This window comes from Trichosurus vulpecula, chromosome 1, assembly GCF_011100635.1.
Source record: "Trichosurus vulpecula isolate mTriVul1 chromosome 1, mTriVul1.pri, whole genome shotgun sequence".
Classification (NCBI taxonomy): domain Eukaryota; kingdom Metazoa; phylum Chordata; class Mammalia; order Diprotodontia; family Phalangeridae; genus Trichosurus; species Trichosurus vulpecula.
This window is the reverse complement of record NC_050573.1, coordinates 153,692,058-153,709,939: the sequence shown is the minus strand read 5'-3', so window position 1 is coordinate 153,709,939 and position 17,882 is coordinate 153,692,058. Positions and strand designations below refer to the sequence as shown.

The window sequence follows — 17,882 nt, the reverse complement described above, 5'->3', positions numbered from 1 at the left end:
TTTGATCATTCCCCTTCTTCTCCTCTCTATGGATATTCCCTATGACTCAATTCTTGGCTTTCTATTCTTTTTTCTATATATTCTCTCCCTGAAAAGCATCCAAACTTATAGTTCTGAATATCTCCTTTAAGCCACTATTTAGAAAGATAGGTTTAGTATAAAAAGTGCTGCTACAGGAATATTTAGATTTATATTATTTTATGTTATATTATGTATTATATTTTATTATATATAAACATTGCATATTAAATATAAACATATTTATATGTAAATATTTCTTATATGTAAGCATATTTATGCTTATTTACATTCACATATAAATGTTATAGATTAAATTACTATTACATATTACATTATACATAAACATATTTATATTCAATTTAATAAGCATTTCTTAAGCATCTGCTATGTTCATGACACTGAATACACCAGGTAATCCATGATACCAAGGCAAAAATGAAATAGTTCCTCTTCTCCAGAAGTTTAAATTCTATGGGGATGGTACAACATATACATATTATAATATGTTTTCAGATTTACAAAATGCTTTCTTCACAATAATCCTGGGAGGAATTGTTGGTATTTATTATTCCCACCTTACAGACAAGGAAAGTAAAGAACAGAGAGGTGGTTACTTAGCTACCGAATATTGGAACTGAGATTTTAACTCCAAAGTGAGGGTTTTCTTTCAGAGCTTAATAAAGGCAAGTCACTTAATTTTTCTTTAGATATCAGTATCCTCATCTGTAAAATTAAGTTGCTGGTCCAGATAATCACCAATGCCCCCTTCTAGCTCTAAAATGCTATCAGGTATGACTCTCAAATCCATATATCCAACCCTAAAGTCTCGATGGAGCAGTAGTTTCATATCTACAGCTATCCACATTTTATCACCACTTGGATATCCTGTCATTGTCTCAAACTCAAAGTGACCAAGATTCATCATCTTTTCCCACCAAAACCAGTTCTTAGTATTAAATCCCATGCCCCGCTAAATGGCTCCACCATGGTTTTCTGTCACCCAGACTCCAACCATCTTTTATCTCCTCCATCCCTCCATATGTGTCCAGTGTTCTACCCTTTCATTCCTCACATCCTCCATTCCCGTGGCTACTATCCTAGTCTAGACCCTTATCACCTCACATCTTCACTACTGCAAAAGTCAAACCAGCTTCCCTGACTTACATCTCCTTTTACTTCAACCTAACAAGTGCAGAGGCAGTCTAGCATAATAGAGATGGCACTAGAATTGGAGTCAGGGAATCCCGAGTTCAAATCTGGCCTCAAACATACACTAGCTGTGTGATCCTAGGCACAGCACTTCACCTCTTTGTACCTCGGTTTCCTCATTTACACAATAGGAGAGCTGGACCCGATAGACTCTGAAGTCTTTTTTAGCTCTAAATCTAAGATTCTATGTGATTCTATGATTAAAACATATCCTAATATCACCACTAAAGTCCTGTCATGGCCTAGAAATCACCCTGGGTTCCTAGAGTTTCTGCTAAGAAAAAGCAAAGTAATAGAATCATAGAGTCAGAGTTAGAAAGGACATTATGGGTCATCCAGTCCATTTCCCCCATTTTACAGATGAAAAAATTGAGGCCCAGATAATCTAAGTTGCTTGTCCAAGGTCACACAGTATGCAGCAGTCAGGATTTGACCCCAGGTTCACTGATTCAAATCTAGCATTCTACCACTGAACCACACTAAAGGCTTTGAAGTCCAGGGAAGATCTGTTGTCTGGAAGGCTGCCTAAGTACACACAGAGGAGGCTCATCAATAAAAAGTAGGTCACCAGGTAATGAAATTTTGAAACCACAGTAATCCATCAAACAAACAAAAAAATACAATGGATCTCAGCCTTAATTTGCAATGTTACTTAACTGTTTCATGTATTGTCTCTCCAACTAAGTTATAAGTTTGCTTGGGGCAGGGACCATGGTTTATCAATTCATAAACATTTATTAAGCACTTAGTATGTGCCAGGTAGGGAGCTAGGTAGCGGAGTGGATAGAGTGCCAGGCCTGGAGTCAGAATGACTCATCTTCATGAGTTCAAATCTGGCCTCCAGACAGTTACTAGCTGTGTGACCCTGGGCAAGTCACTGAATCCTGTTTGCCTCAGTTTCCTCACCTATAAAATGACTGGAGAAGGAAAGAGCAAACTATTACACTACCTTTGCCAAGAAAACCCCAAATGGGATCACCAAGGGTCAGACATGACTGAAAATGACTGAATAACAACAACAAAAATGTGCCAGGCACTATGCAAAGCAGCGAGGATTCAAAAGGAGGCAAAATACAGTCCCTGCCCTCAAGAAGCTTACATTCCAATAGAGAGGACAACAAGCAAACAAATACATACAATCAAGCTATAGACAGGATAAGTAAGAAATAATTAAGAGAGGGAAGGCATTAGAATTAAGAAGGGTTGGGAAAAGTTTCCTATTGAAGATATGATTTTAGCTGGGACTTGAAGGAAGCCAGGAAAGAGAGCAGAAAGGTAGAGCTTTCCAGGCATAAGAACAGCCAGAGAAAATGCTCAGAGCAGAGATAGAGTATCTGTAGTGTCTTGTTCAGGGAACAGAGGTTTGGAAAGGTAAGAGGGGGTTTTGTAAGCTGTGTTGGTAAGCAAAATGGGCTCTTAGCACTTAGTTCAACCAAGTGCCCTTGAAGAGTTTGGCTTTTGTCAATTCAGTGTATTTCACTGAGTCTTACTAGGTGCTAAGCCCCAGGCCCAAACCCCTATTAGGTGTAAAACCTATGTGGGAGTGGATTGGTAACTAAGGTGGGGCCAAAGGTGAGGCTAACTAAGGGGAGGTGCTAACTCCAGAGCCAATCATAGGAGCCTAAGTTCTGGTCATTCAGATGACGTTTGACATCTGAAATGCTTTAAGAAAGAAGACAGAGCCATTTGCGCAGGGCTCTCACTTGTGCTGGTGTGCTGATGCAGAGACTCTGGGCAGCTGGAGCTAAGAGCCCTCCAGCTCGTAAACCTGGATGTTGGGACTTTGTTAAATTCTGGTAACTATGAATTGGGATTTGAATCAGACAAAGTCTGTCTGTTGATGTTTGTAATTTGTTTGTATTTTGCTCTGAAGTTCAGGGTGCTGGCTTTTTCCCCTGAACTAAGTGAATGGTATTTGTATGCTGAATTAAAGTAAGTTTGTCAACCCCTTAACGTTGCTTTCCTTACTAAAGCAGATCAAAAGAACCTGTGTTCTTGCAGCTTGCTGGTAGCATTCTTGTTGTTGGGCTTGTGTTGGTCTTTCACCCCCACAACAGCTGCTGGACAGATTGTTGAAACATAAGCCAAACAGAGGATTTTGTATTTGATCTTGGAGGCATGGTCAGACCTGCATTTTAGGAAAATTTCTTTAGTAGCTGAATGGAAGATAGACTGAAGTGGGGAGAGAATTGAAGCAGGAGGCAGACCTACCAACAGCCACTGCAATAATCTAGGCATCAGATGTTGAGGGCCTGAGTGGTAGTAGTGTCTAAGGAGAGAAGGGGGCATATATAAGAGATGAGGCAAAGGTTAAATTGACAGGCCTTGGTAACAGATTGGATATGGGGGTAAAAGATGGTGAGGAATCCAGGATGACTCCTAAGTCCGAGAGCCTGAGAGACTGGAAGGATGGTGTTGCCCTCTACAGTAACAGGTAAGTTGTAATAGGTAAATAGTAAGCAGGAGAGGAAGAAGGTTTGGAAGGAAAGATAATAAGTTCAGATTTGGACATGTTGAACTTAAGATGTCTACTGAACATCCAGTTCAAGATGTCTGAAAAGCACTTGGAGATGTGAGACTAGTGGTCAGCAGAGAGGCTGGAATAGGATAGGTGGATGTGAGAATTGTCAGCATAGATATGGTTTATACTTGTTTTGCATCCTACTTAGTACCCAGTATAACACTAGGCAAAAGCCTCAAACAAATAACAACGGACTAGAACAGCAGTCTCCAAATTGTTTTCATTGTGCACCCCTATCAGCAAAAATGTTCGAGTATGCACCCCAATATACGTATACTTGCTTATGTATAAATTTTATACATGTATTACTGTATTAGCAATTATGTATTCAACTTACACAAAAAATAGAAATTAAAAAAGGATGAACTAAGAATGAAATATTAGAGCCTAGAGTCAACAGGAAGCCACTGGAATTTTTACTGGGTAGGACAGCGACATGGTTAGACCTGGGCTTTAGGAAAATCACTTTGAAAACAGCTTGATTTAGTGTTCCCCTATTGCCTCTAGGATCAAATACAAAGCTCTGTCAGACATTTAAGCCCTTCACTGACTAGCTCCAACTTACCCTTCTGGCTTTATTATACAGCATTCCCCTTCAAACACTTCTTGGTCCAACCAAATTTGCCCTGTTTCTCTTTAAAAACAACACTCTCTCATCTCCATTGCCTATGCAGAAGCTATTTTCCATGCTTCTAAAGTACTCATTCATAGCAAGCTCTTAGACTCCCCAACTACTGGCAGCTCACATGACATCTCTTACATGAAATCTTTCCTGATCCTCCCAAAGGTGCTAGTAATTCCCCTAAGAAACTAACTTGTATTTATTCTGTATATACATGCATATATATACATATGTACATATACATATTCATATATACATATATACGTATACATATACATACGTATACACACACATGTGTGTGTGTGTTGTCTCTTCCAATAAAATAAAAATCCCTCAAGGGCAGGGTCTGTTCCATTTTTGTCTTTATAACCCCATGGCTTCTCATAATGTTGGCACTATAGAAAGTTAATAAGTACTTATTGTTTGAATGAATTTTAATTTGATAGCTAAAGTGACATTAAACATCATAGGCTAATGATAGATTTAAAACTGGAAGAGACTGTCTACCAGGGGTGAGGGAACTGAGGCCCTGAGGCTCCAGAAATTTGGATTCAGTCAAAGGGCCACAGTTGAGGACCTACAGGACCACATGTGGCCTTGAGGCCGCAGGTTCCCCTGAAGAAGCAGGTCCAAGCAGGTTTCATGACTTGTCCAGCTTACAAAACTTAGTTACTTGGACAAATAATGATCAACGCTCTATAGCTGACATTTATCACTTACTTGACTTATTTAACATCAAGGGCCTAAATCAAATGACTACTTCTATTAATGTTTCACTTACATTAACTCCCCAAGCCCCCATTACCACCTCCCCACCCCCACCACCATCTCTCTCACACATACACACACACACACACACACACACACACCCCTCACCCTCCCCCATTTCTTGTAGATACAAAGCAATGAACATTTAACAAAACATTACTTTAGTCAGCCACTAGATGGCTTTAACACAAACAATATTCTACTATTTATTGCCCTATTTCCACCAAGAAAACATTTCAACTCTGGGAGGGAAAACAGTAAGAACTATTTATTCATTCATGGTACAGAGATATTAATTATATTTATTTCTAGTGCCTAAATTTCTGTTGAAAACTTTTCAGGGGAAAAAATAAATGAAATTTCATTTTATTAAATATCAGTAGCAAAGAAGCAAGAAGCAGAAGTATAGATCATTAACATATATACTTCCTCATACATCTCATTTTTGCTTGATTGTTTCAACCTGATAGCCTCTCAGAGAGCCTGTAAAGAAGTCAGCAGATTATCTATTTCCCTGAATAAGTTCTAGGCTTGTCCCATCTGGCTCAACTCTCTTTCAATAAGAAGCCTTTCCTGATCGTCCTAGTTTTTAGGGCTTTGTCTTCAAATTACCTGGCATTTCTTAACTGTTTATATGTTGTATCCCTCTGGTAGACTTTTGAGGGCAAGGTTTATTTTTAATTTTAACTTTGTATCCTAATTAATGTTTGTTGAATCACATTACTGTCATAACGCATAACTGGTACTGAAAAAGAAACAGCAGTGGATGATGTAAGATCCAGAAAACATTGCTGTGAAAGGTAATATACTGCTTTCCTCCACTAAGAGAAGGGCTTAAAAATTAAAATATAAGGCTCTGTGTGTAAAGGGAGCATTGAGGTTGGGGGCAGGAATATACCTCAAGAAAACAGACTAGACCAAAGAGGTCCTGAAAAGACAAGATAAGCTATTAATGAGCAAGCCATCCTGAATAGCTAGACACACTAAGCAACCAAGGAAGCCATAACCTTGGATAAACCTTCAGCTCTCTTCCTGTCTGCACCACAGCTACGAAAGTATGGCTCTTTGAGCCATCTACATCCAGAGAAAGAATTAGAGTCTGAATGCAGACTGAGACAAACTATTTGCTCTCTCTTTTTTGGTTTTGTTTCTTCTTTCTCGTGATTCATTCCATTGGTCATAATTCTTTACAACTTGACTATTGTGTAAATAAGTTTAATGCAAAGGTATATGTAGAACATATATCAGATTCCATGCCATCTTGGGGGGGAGAGGGGAGGGGAGGGAGTGGAAGAAAATTTGGAACTCAAAAACTTGTGGAACTGAGCGTTGTAAAAAAAAATAAAAAAATCTAAAAAAATTTAAAAAAAAAAGAAAGTATGGCTCTTTGGACAACTCAGTTAAGTAAAACTCTGCCTCCTCCCTCTCCCTCCCCCAAACCCAGGACACAATAAAAATTGGACCAAGAAATAATTTGAGGACATTCACCCATAAATGAGGGGACTAAACTGATGTTGTTTGTCCTTCATTTTCAGAGGGCCAATGACGTCACGGGAGTGATGACTTGCATGTGAATTGGATTCGAGTGAAGCAGAATTGCACAAAGTTGTCAGCCTCACTCTCTCCTGCAGAGTCCTCAAAATCCAATGGCAAGACAAAAGTCAAGACAACTGATGGTGGCCTGGGCTGCAGTGGATGACTTTGGAATATTTGATGTCTGACCAAGCTCTAAGCACTCCGCAGAGCCTGCTTCAGCCTGACTTCATGGACACTGGAACAAATTCAGTAGTGCCACATTCAATAGTATCAAATGGAGGATGGAGAGCTCCCAGAGGCATACCAAGTCACATCCTCTGTCAACTTCCCCTCTCCCAAGTTGAAAAGCAAACCATACCAAGAGCATCTATTCCTAATCACCCATTTCCTCCTAATCCCTTGTATTCTGGCTCCCACATCCACCACCCTACTGAAATTGCTCTATCACATGGAACCAACGGCATTCTATATGGCGAATCCTATGGCCCTTTCTTCATCCTCATCTTCCTTGACCTCTGCGTTTGATACCCTTGACCAGCTCAAGGGGGCAGATAAAAATCTGCCCGTGAACCCTGAAAGGCCTATTTAAAAGCCCTACCTCTGACATGTATTGGCTTTATGATCCTGGGCAAGTCACTAGACATGTTAGTCTCTAAAGACCCTAAATTTCAGAGAAACTGAAGAGTTTCCTATAATAATAGAATCACTGGGCCAGACCTTATTTCCCTAATAGGTTTGGGCTGTTTTATTAAAGGAAACTCGTTCTGCCCAGAGGGAAATAGTTTTTTTTGCATTAACAGGTACCATTAGAAAAGAAGTCACCCCAAAAATGGTCAGATGAAGGAGAGATGAGCAGCGGTTGGAGACTCCAATTGAGCTATTTGTCACCAAGGCAGCTATTTATCAAACTGTATTATAACAAAGAGCTTTTTTGTTATATGCCTGCAGGCATATACCCAGGTGTCTGGCGTTCAAAGACCTTCATAACCTGCCTCCCCCCCATCCCTGCCCTTTACCCCTTATGCTCCCTCCATGTACTCTGATCCAGTGACATCAGCCTCCTTGCTATTCTTCAAACAAGACATCCCATCTCCAGACTCCTGGCATTTTAAATCACTTCAGGTCAGAAATATTCTCCCTCCTTATCTCTGCCTCCTACCTTCCCTGGTTTACATCAAGTATCAGCTGAAATCCTACATTTTACAGGGAGTTTTTCAATTTATCCTGTATATATAATTTGTTTGTACATAGTTCTTTATATACTGTTTCTCATTTTAGAATGTGAGCTCTTGAGAACAAGAACTATATTTTTGTCTTTCTTTGAATTCCAGTGCCTGGAATATAAGAGGCACTTAATCAATGTTTATTAGCTGACTGGGGTGTGCAAAATTGCTTTTCTAAAAAAAAAATCACATTTAGATATGATTAGTTTTCTATGTATTTTATTTTATACATTTAAATTTTATTTTATGCATTAAAAAACATAATTCTCAGAAAAGTTCCATAGGCCCCACCAAAGGAGTTCATGACACAAAAAAATTAAGGACCCCAGCTCTAGTCTCTGTTCACTCCTATGGTTTCAACTCTCATTTACATCACTCTTAAATCTCTAGCTCTAGCTCTGATACTGGCATCTCCAGCTACTATCAATGCACATCTACCTCGATGTTCCACCAAACTCAATGTGTCCAAAATCAAGCTTATTATCTTTCCCCCATTCCATTTTTCCTTCTGACCTAACTGCTCCTGCCAGTGACATCATCATTCACCTAATCTCCTTAATTCAAAACCTTGAGGTTATCTTTGATTCTTCACATCTTTTAGCCAATCAGTTATCAGGTCCAACAGGTCAATCTTTCTAACAAAAGGAAGGGCAGAAAGCTCACCAGCCTTGCAATCAAAAGATATGATTTTAGATTTATTTCTCAGGGTCTCAGTTTCCTCACATTACAAAAAAAATGGCTTAGATTATATAGTTCCCAAGGTCCCTACTCTAAGTGTCTATGATTTCTCTCTCCTGCTTCCTTTCCCTCGTCTGCATTCTAACTGCTACCCTCATTCATTAGTACCTCCTTGGACTATCAGAATAAACTCCTCACTGCTCTTACCTTTGCTAGCGGGCCTCTCCTTTTCCCCCAAACACCACCATAATTCATTCTTCATACAGCTGTTTGACTAACCCTTAGGCATAGAATAGGTTATATCACTCCTCCACTAAACATCCTTCAGGGATCCCTCTTGCATACCTTAGTCCGGATTTCAAACTATCTTTTCTCAAGTCACTACTCTCTATGCATGTACTCTTTTATTCTAGGGAAACCAGATTAACTTCAATCCTGAGAAGAAGCTTCATCTCCAGGTTTTTGCTCCTGCTGTTCTCTATGAAGCAGTGCACAGTGCTGGATCTTCATGGTGATTATCCCCCACGCCTGAGATGCACTTCCCTCTTCACCTCCGACTCATAAAATCTCTCTACATCAAGACACAGAGCACCACTGCCAGTGTCCTCCCAAACTATCTTGTATTTAACTATTTTATATATTTGAATTTATTAACTTTATATTTATGCTGTATATATTTTTACATATTTCTTCCCCTCTAGAATATAATGTCCTTGCAAGTTGGGATTGTTTCATTAATTATATCTGTAACCCTAGTTCTTAGCACAATACCCGACAAATAGTAGTGCCTAATAAAATATTCATTAATTGATTATAATCAAGAAGGCCTAGGTTTGAATCTTGCCTTAAACACATAATAGCTTTAATAACAAGTCACTTCACCTGACTCTCAATTTCTTCATCTGTAAAGTGGGGATAATAATAGCACCTATTTCAAAGAGTTGTAAAGATTAAATGAGATAATGTATATAAAGTATATTATCATCAATGAAGCAAATGCACATTTATTAAGCACTTACTATATTCAGCCACTATGCTAAGCACTGGGGACACAAAGAAAAAGAAAAATCAATCCCTGTACTAAAGGAGCATACATACTAATATGAAAGAAAATATGTAAACAGTAAGAAGATGCATAGTAATTTGAAGATAAAGAAAGCATTAACAACATATAAACTGAGCCTTAAAGGAAGTTAGAGATTGTAAAATGTGGAAATGAGAAGAAAGTACATTCCAGGTACATCAGACAGCCTGTGCAAAGGCACAGACTTGGGACATGACCCTAATCTGAAAATGTTCCAAGTCTTCTTCTTGATGTCAGGTTATAAAATAAGACATTTTCATTTTGGTCTTCCATAATTATCAAAGAGCAACTGTGCTGATGGGAAGATTTTCAACTCTGACTTAGGACCCAAAGTTCCATGATATAAAGGATGACTTTTTGTCCTAATCCCTCAAAATTAGAAAATGGGCATATAAATATTACTTTACAAATCAATTAAAGTGTCTCCTCCTCTAGGAGAATTTGGCAGTCTTCCCTCTACTTTATATTTATCTTGACCTATATATCTTGTCACTTATATTAGAAAGGAAGTTTCTCGAGGAAGAGGAACATTTTTGCTTTTTCTTTGCACCCCCAATGCATAGCAAAACATACAATACACAAAGTTTTAGAAATGCTTGTTGAATGATTGACACAGTGCAATCTTAAGTGAACAATCAAAATAAATACAACATGTAATATCTATTAAATTAAATTTTAGGCAGATAAAAATATACAATTATACAAAATATACAATTATACAATTAGATGTTTCATAAGATCATTGGCCAAGTTAAAAAGGACCTAAGAGGTCATTTAAGACAATTTCCTCATTATACAAATTCAGCCCAAAGAGCTTAAGTGACTAAACAAAAGTCACACTGGTAATAAACAGAAGTCAGAATTCAAACTCAGGTCCTAGGAATAATGCAGAATGAAGAATAGATTAATGAAAATTTGTAACAAAAAACAGAATTTCTACAAACTTAATGATTTTTAAAAATATTTCCAAGGTATTATGCCCAAAGGGCTATAAAACTGTGCATGCCCTTTGATCCAGCAATACCACTACTTACTATGTCTGCATCCCAAGGAGAAAAAAAGGAAAAGTAACCACATGTACAAAAAATAATTATAGCAGCTTTTTTTGTGATAGCAAAAAATTGGAAATTGAGGCATTGCCCATCAATTGAGGAATGGCTGGACAAGTTGTGGTATATGAATGTAATGGAATACTATTCTGCTATAGGAAATGATGAGCAAGTGGACTTCAGAAAATACTGGAAAGACTTACATGGACTGATGCTGAATAAAATGAGCAGAACCAGGAGAACATTATACACAGTAACAGCAACATTGTGCAATGACCAACTTTGATAGACTTAGCTCCTCTTAGCAATGCAATGATCTAAGACAATTCCAAAAGACTCATGATGGAAAATACTATCCACAAGCAGAGAAATAGCTATGGAGTCTGAATGTGGATCGAAGCATACTATTTTCTCTCTCTTTTTTTTCTTTCTCATGGTTTTTCCTTTAGTTCTGATTCTCCTTTCACAACATGATTAATGTGGAAATACGTTTAATATGACTGTACATGTATAGCCCATATAGATTGCTTGCTGTCTTGGGGAAGGGAGAGGGAATAGAAGGAGGGAGAAAAAAATTTGGAACTCAAAATCTTACAGAAGTAAATGTTGAAAACTAGCTTTACGTGTAACTGGAAAACAATAAAATACTATTAAGTGAGGGAAAAAAAACTACCAGATTACCAAAGAAAAAGAAAAAAGAAAACCTCAAAGGAGATTCTCCCATCTCCTATAGCACCACTTTTCCTTGTTCCTGCCTTTAAAAAAAAATTAAAAAATAAAACTACCATAAAAGACAGCAAACTAATCCTTTATTTGATGTGTTTGCCTTTACTAAAGTTTTCACTAAAACAAACACATCAGAGATTTAAATAACTATTAACAGCCTATTTTGTGGTTATGTCTTTGATCAAGATTCCAATATTTTGTGGACATTAAAATAAACCAATAAAACGTATGATGGAACAAAAAAAATATTTCCAAGGCTAGATTAAAATGTGTCTTACCTGATCAACAGTGAAAACTTTAATCCTTTCACTTCCTAACCATTTTTGAAATTCTTTCCTCCAATTAATCACCAAGCTTCCAGGGGTAACAATAAGTGTCTTTTTTATTATTGGCTTGCCTCCATAGAGTCCCTGACGCAGGAGTGTCCAGATGAGTGAAATGCATTGCAGTGTTTTCCCCAAACCCATTTCATCAGCAAGAATAGCACCAAATCTGCCATTCATTCTGCAAGATAAAACTACCTTTACTTTTGGCAGGAAAAAAATTAGATAACAGTAAAGATACAAAAATTTAATACAATAAGAAGCAAACATAAGTGACTTCTTTCTCCTATCCTGCAAAAACAAACTATTCTATTCAAGGAACATTTGAAAGATTCTGAGTAAAGAATAAGCATAAGTATAGCTATGTATAGGGAAAACAATCCTTACCATATTGTGAAAAATTGTTTGGACTGAGGAGGGAACGGAAAAGGGAAGACCTGTTAGGAAGTTGTTGCAATAGTTCACATGGATGGTAATGAGGAGAGTAGACAATGGAAATGAAGGTGAGAAAAGAAGGGAGAGATATTTCAGAAGTAGATATGAAAGTATATGTGAAAGAGAAGAGTAAAAGACATCCCTGAAGTTTTAAACATTGGAAGGAGGGTGAATAGTCTTACCTACTGATAGAAATACTAAAGTAAGAAAGATGCATAGGCTTAGGAGAAAGTTCAGTTTTTGAACATGTTGAGGTTGAGATGTTAAGGGGATATCTAGACAGATATGTCTAAAGGCAGTTGGAAAAGCAGGTCTGGAACTTCAGACAGAGGCCAGGACTAGGAGACTTGGGAATCATCTGCACAGAGGTGAGAATTGAAAGCACAGAGGTGAGAATGGAAAACAGGAACTTGCCAAAGAGAAAACACAGAAAGACGAAGAAAAGAGAATCAAGGACAGAATCTAAAGGGATATTCTCCCTCAGTAAAAAGACAAGGATCAACCGAATGGGACAAAGAAAGAGAATACCTCAAAATACTATTGAGAAGATTAAGGTTGATCCTGTATCATTTTCTTATGGATCCTATTTACAATTAATTGATTTTGTCCTGTAACTGCTTAAGTCATGGTTCTTTGTCTCTGAACTCAGTTCACAGTTCAGCTGGCCTATAATGGGTTAAGTTTAAAAATCCAGCATTCTTACCTCAACATATTTTGCCAAATTGGGGAATGTGTGTGAAGAAAAAGGGAGTTTGGGCCTGATAGCTTTACTGCCATAACTTATCTTCAAGGACGTCTGGTTTTCTCGTCACTGGACTCAAAAAATGAACACTTCTTAGTCTCTTGAGAGAAGGGGAGGTTGCTGCTAGCCCCCATGACCAAACTTTCAACCAATCATGTTGTTCCCTGCATTTCAGCTCTGTAACCAATCATGTTTCCTTTAATTCTGTCACCTACTCTGTTTTGTTCTTTGTTCTATACTCCTCAAAACCTATATAAAGGGAACTGTCCTTTAGTTTGGGGTCTTTGTCATATATAGAGGCAATTCATTGACCCATTTATCGATATGTAACATGCCCCTGCTAATAAATATTATCTTACTTGGAAATCTGCTTCATGCAGTCTAACTTTTCGTTAAAATCTAAGACCGTTAGGTGGCACAGTGAGTAGAGCACCGGCCCTGGAATCAGGAGGACCTGAGTTCAAATCCAGCCTCAGACACTTGACACACTTACTAGCTGTGTGACCTTGGGCAAGTCATTTAACCCCAACTGCCCTGCCTTCCCCCCTCAAAAATAAAATAAAATAAAATCTAAGACAGGACACTATCCTTCAAAAGGAAAATAATGGATCATGTTTGGTAGCGAATATACTGAGTTGTCCATCTAGTAGTGATGATGGGTTTGTTATCATCAATTGGCAGAAAACAGGTACTAACATTTTGCTTTGACTATATAAGGATTTCCCAACACACACACTTCAATTTTCACCTAGCCAAATTACAAAATTTTCTAGAATGTCTCCTATCTGATCACATTCATTACAGATCAACAGCTAAATAAATACTATAATCTTAAATCATAGATGTGAATTTAAATACTATTAACATTGTATGTATTTTAATTGAAATCATCAGTTAATTCTAATTTTGCTACCGAGTTTTTAAGTACTTTAACTGTCTGCTTTATTAGTGTAGCAGTTTTAGCAATTTAGACATCAGACATCAAAAGAAAACTAGTAGTTCTTTGAGTTAAGACTCACCATAGATAACTAGAGCTAAATACAAGAGCTCACATTGCGCTCTAGAGTAAAAGTAAGATGGCTGTAGAATAAAGAATACCTGACCTCCCACAACTACTCTAATGTAGTAAAAGCCCATAATATTGCAAATCACTATCTGGAATTTCATATGGGCTAAAACCTGCATGAGCAAGAAACTGAAAAATGGCCCAGGTTTATAGGAGTCAAATCTAAATATCCAGTAGCAATATTATTACCATCACCTTCATTGCCCAACTCGGTGCACACATCTAGAATCCTCTAGACTTTTCCCATCATTCCCCCATGTCAGGTGCCTTCTCCCCACCTCCTTTTCAGCTTCCTTTTGTGTTTGGTCTTCCTCCCATTAGATTGTAAGCTTCATGAGAGCAGGGACTTAATTCTTTTTCTTTTTCTGGTATTTCCAACACTTAATGTAATGCCTGGCAATAGTAAATGCTTAGTAAATGTTTAATGACTGACTGCTTAACCTTGCAAGTTTATGGAACCTTGTACACTTCAAAGTACTTTCACACATATATCAAGAATTTCAAGGCATTATTCAAAATATAAACTAAAGATTTAATGAAGTAACCAAAAGATAAATTTGTGTTTAAATATAACATTCTAACTCTTGGGGACATATTGTGAAGTTACTATTTAACAGTGTAGTAATTCTGGATGATTAGAAGACTAATGTGAATAATGTGGGTACGTTCAACATCAGGATATTTCAGAAGTAATATAATTATGAACCATAAAAATAAACAAATGGGTCACTTAGCTTGGAAATACGGTGGTCAAATAAAATAAAACTTGATTAAATCTCTTTTCAAATATAAAATGTTTAATAAACATTAAGAATTATTAACTGCAAATTTTTGTTTTGATGAGTTTTGGCACAAACACATCTCAACTGTTTCGTGATCTCTTCTTTTTAGGTAGTAACAGAAGTGGTCATCTTATTTGTCATCCTATTTACCACTGCTACATAAACCTTTTGGGAGACACATTGATTTAAGGAAGTTTATATTCCCCCTCCTTCTTCAAAGCCAAATTTAAAAGACATGGCTGATTATTCTGGCAAACAGAAGGTTGTCCTATCCATTTCCACAGCTTTTAATTTGTAGGCTGAGGTAGTAGAAGTGGGAAGGAATTATGGTTCTACCATGGCCTAGCAGACCATGGTGAAAACTGGGAAGAGGCATGTGCCATCATTGCTAAAGCCAGTGGAAAGCTGTCATCATTACAAAAGCCTTGTGGTTCTCAAATGTAGTCTGGGAATCCCTGGGTGAGGGTAAGAAAGGGAAGGGTTCTCCTAGACCTTTCCAGGGTGGCTGTGAGGTCAAAAGTATTTTCGTAATAACACTAAGTTGTTTTCATTTCTAGTCTGGTAAATTTTGATAGATAAAACCCATATAAATAAACGTTTTAGGGGGTTAGGGGAATCAGTCATTTTTAAGGGTATAAAGGAGTCCTAAGACCAAAAAGTTTGAGAATCACTCCTACAGCCTATGGAGCATGAACAAAATGTTTAAAAATAGGGTTGTCAATAAATAGCACATCACATTCTCTTGAGTAAAAGGACTAGTTTATTCCTTTCCCCACTAAAATACAAGGTTTTCCTCTGCACACCTAAAATTCCTCTTGTAACATTACAAGTAAAATTCATAATAGGCTAGAAGAAACAAAGAGAACTTATTTTCCTACCTTATTCCCATCACACATTCATAGAGAAACACAATTCCTTCTTTTTGGTGTGGTCGAAGATGATTTACAAGGTAGGGATCTACAACTACATCCACAAGTGGTAAACCATTCTTATTGAATATCCGCTGATGACTCTTATCTGGTCGTGGCATAACAAAGGCATCTTAAAAGGAATTATAAAACATAACTATAAATGTATTGTATTTTCATTTTAATTATAAGTGATTACATTTACCATCAATTGTGCCATCATAAATTTACCAGTAATAGTAATTATTATTAAACTTTTGTTGTTGTTGCTGTTCAGTTATTCAGTTGTATCCGACTCTACATGACCCCATGGACAAAGTCCAGGTTTTCTTGGCAAAGATACTGGAGTAGTTTGCCAGTTCCTTCTCTAGTGTGTCCCCATTTTAAAGATGAGGAACTGAGGCAAATAGAATTAAGTGGCTTGCCCAGAGTCACACAGCTAGAAAGTGTCTGAGGCCAGATTTGAACTAAGATATTCCTGACTCCAGGCCCAGTGCTCTATCTACTATGCCACCCAGGTGTCTCTATATAAACTTTAATAATATTTAAAATTTATTATTTAAACTTCAAGGTTTACAAGGCACTTTAAAAATATTATTTCATTTTGTCCTCATGACAACCCTGTGAGGTAGGTTCTATTATTATCCCCATTTTACAGATCAGGAAACTGAGGCTACGCATACCCTAGTGACTGACTTGCCCAGGGTCTCAAAGTGAATAAATACCCAAGGCCATACATATTTGAACTCAGGTCTTTCTGTGGTGCTAAGTTAAAGAACAAAATTTTAAAAAAGAAAAAAAAAACGATGTTTATTATCCTCCATGCAAGTCCTGCTCAACTGTCTCATTTCAGGATAGGAGTGACCCTGTTTACTTAAAGGATTCACTCAATGAATAGGTCCTGCCTAGTTGAAAAGACTTCTGGTATGAATGCAGCTGGCAACAAATAGCTGTTCAAAGGCCAGGCATAGCTAAGTTTGAAGAGGCTGGCGGCGGCAAGAGGTAACAGTATGTGATAAAAATACAATATAATATAATTTTCAGTAATATGAAAAATTAAGTGAGCTCCAGAAAGAAATTTTACCCAGGTTTAAATTCTGTGAGGGCCTGTAATCAAGATTAGATGGTTCAGCTACACTGCAGATGATAAAGGCAATTCAATTCAACATATCTTTATGTGTCTACTGTGTGCAAGGCATTATGCTAAGCACTGGAGAGACAAAGGCAAACAGCAAAAAAGTAAACAGTACCTTCCAAGAACAACCAACTGGATGCCTAATAAATCAAAAATTTACTGTACATATGTACTGTATGCATCGTATGTGTCAGGTAAAGACTGGGAATTAAAGAAAAAGGAGAAAGGGAACAATGGAACAGAAAGAAAAAAACCAGAATTTTATGTGATGCAAATTTCAGTGAGGGGCACTTTCTGGATCACATAAGGGGATTTTTACAAATCCAGGACCATGTCGTCTAACATAAAAAAGAAAAGAAAAGAAAAGAAAAGGGGCAACTACGTGGTGCAGTGAGTAGAGCACTGGCCCTAGAGTCAGGAGTACCTGAGTACAAATCCAGCCTCAGATACTTGACACATTTACTAGCTGTGTGACCTTGGGCAAGTCACTTAACCCCAACTGCCCTGCCTTCCCCCCTCCAAAAAAAATAAAATAAATTTAAAAAAAAGAAGAAAACATTACTGTACCTTAGACTGGATAAGTCATTAATAGTGCCTCTGCATAAGCTGGAGTTCTGTTGTATCACATATCAAATAATAAGGGAATGGTGGGCTTTCAATGACAGTCCATTTATATTTACTACAATAAACAGGAAACTATATAGCTCAGGAGACAGAGAGCTGGGCCTGATAGGAAGACAGGACTTTAAATTCAGACTCATACACTTACTAGTTGTATGACCCTGGGCAAGTCACTTTAACCTCTGTCTGCAACAGTATCCTCAACTGTAAAAAGGGGGTAATAACAAGAGCTATCTCACAAGGTTAATGTGAGGATCAAATGAGATATCTGTAAGCTCTTAGCAATGTATCTGGCACTGCTTGTTCCCTTCCCTTCCCTGCACGACTATTGTTTTAAAAAAGAAGTACATACATACATTTTATATATATATATATATATATATATATATATATATATATATAATATATATATATATATATATATATACACACA

At 37.4% G+C, this 17,882-nt stretch overlaps 1 protein-coding gene across 1 annotated transcript in view; it reads right to left on the bottom strand.

Moving 5' to 3' along the window:
* The window catches only part of RAD54B (RAD54 homolog B), a 119,858-nt gene that overhangs the window by 16,720 nt on the left and 85,256 nt on the right, over positions 1-17,882 (bottom strand). The window contains exons 6-7 of the mRNA XM_036754134.1: positions 15,664-15,826; positions 11,716-11,941 (exon numbers count right to left, since the gene is read on the bottom strand). Coding sequence (XP_036610029.1) covers positions 11,716-11,941; positions 15,664-15,826 — 389 coding nt within the window. The remainder of the gene's footprint in view (positions 1-11,715; positions 11,942-15,663; positions 15,827-17,882) is intronic.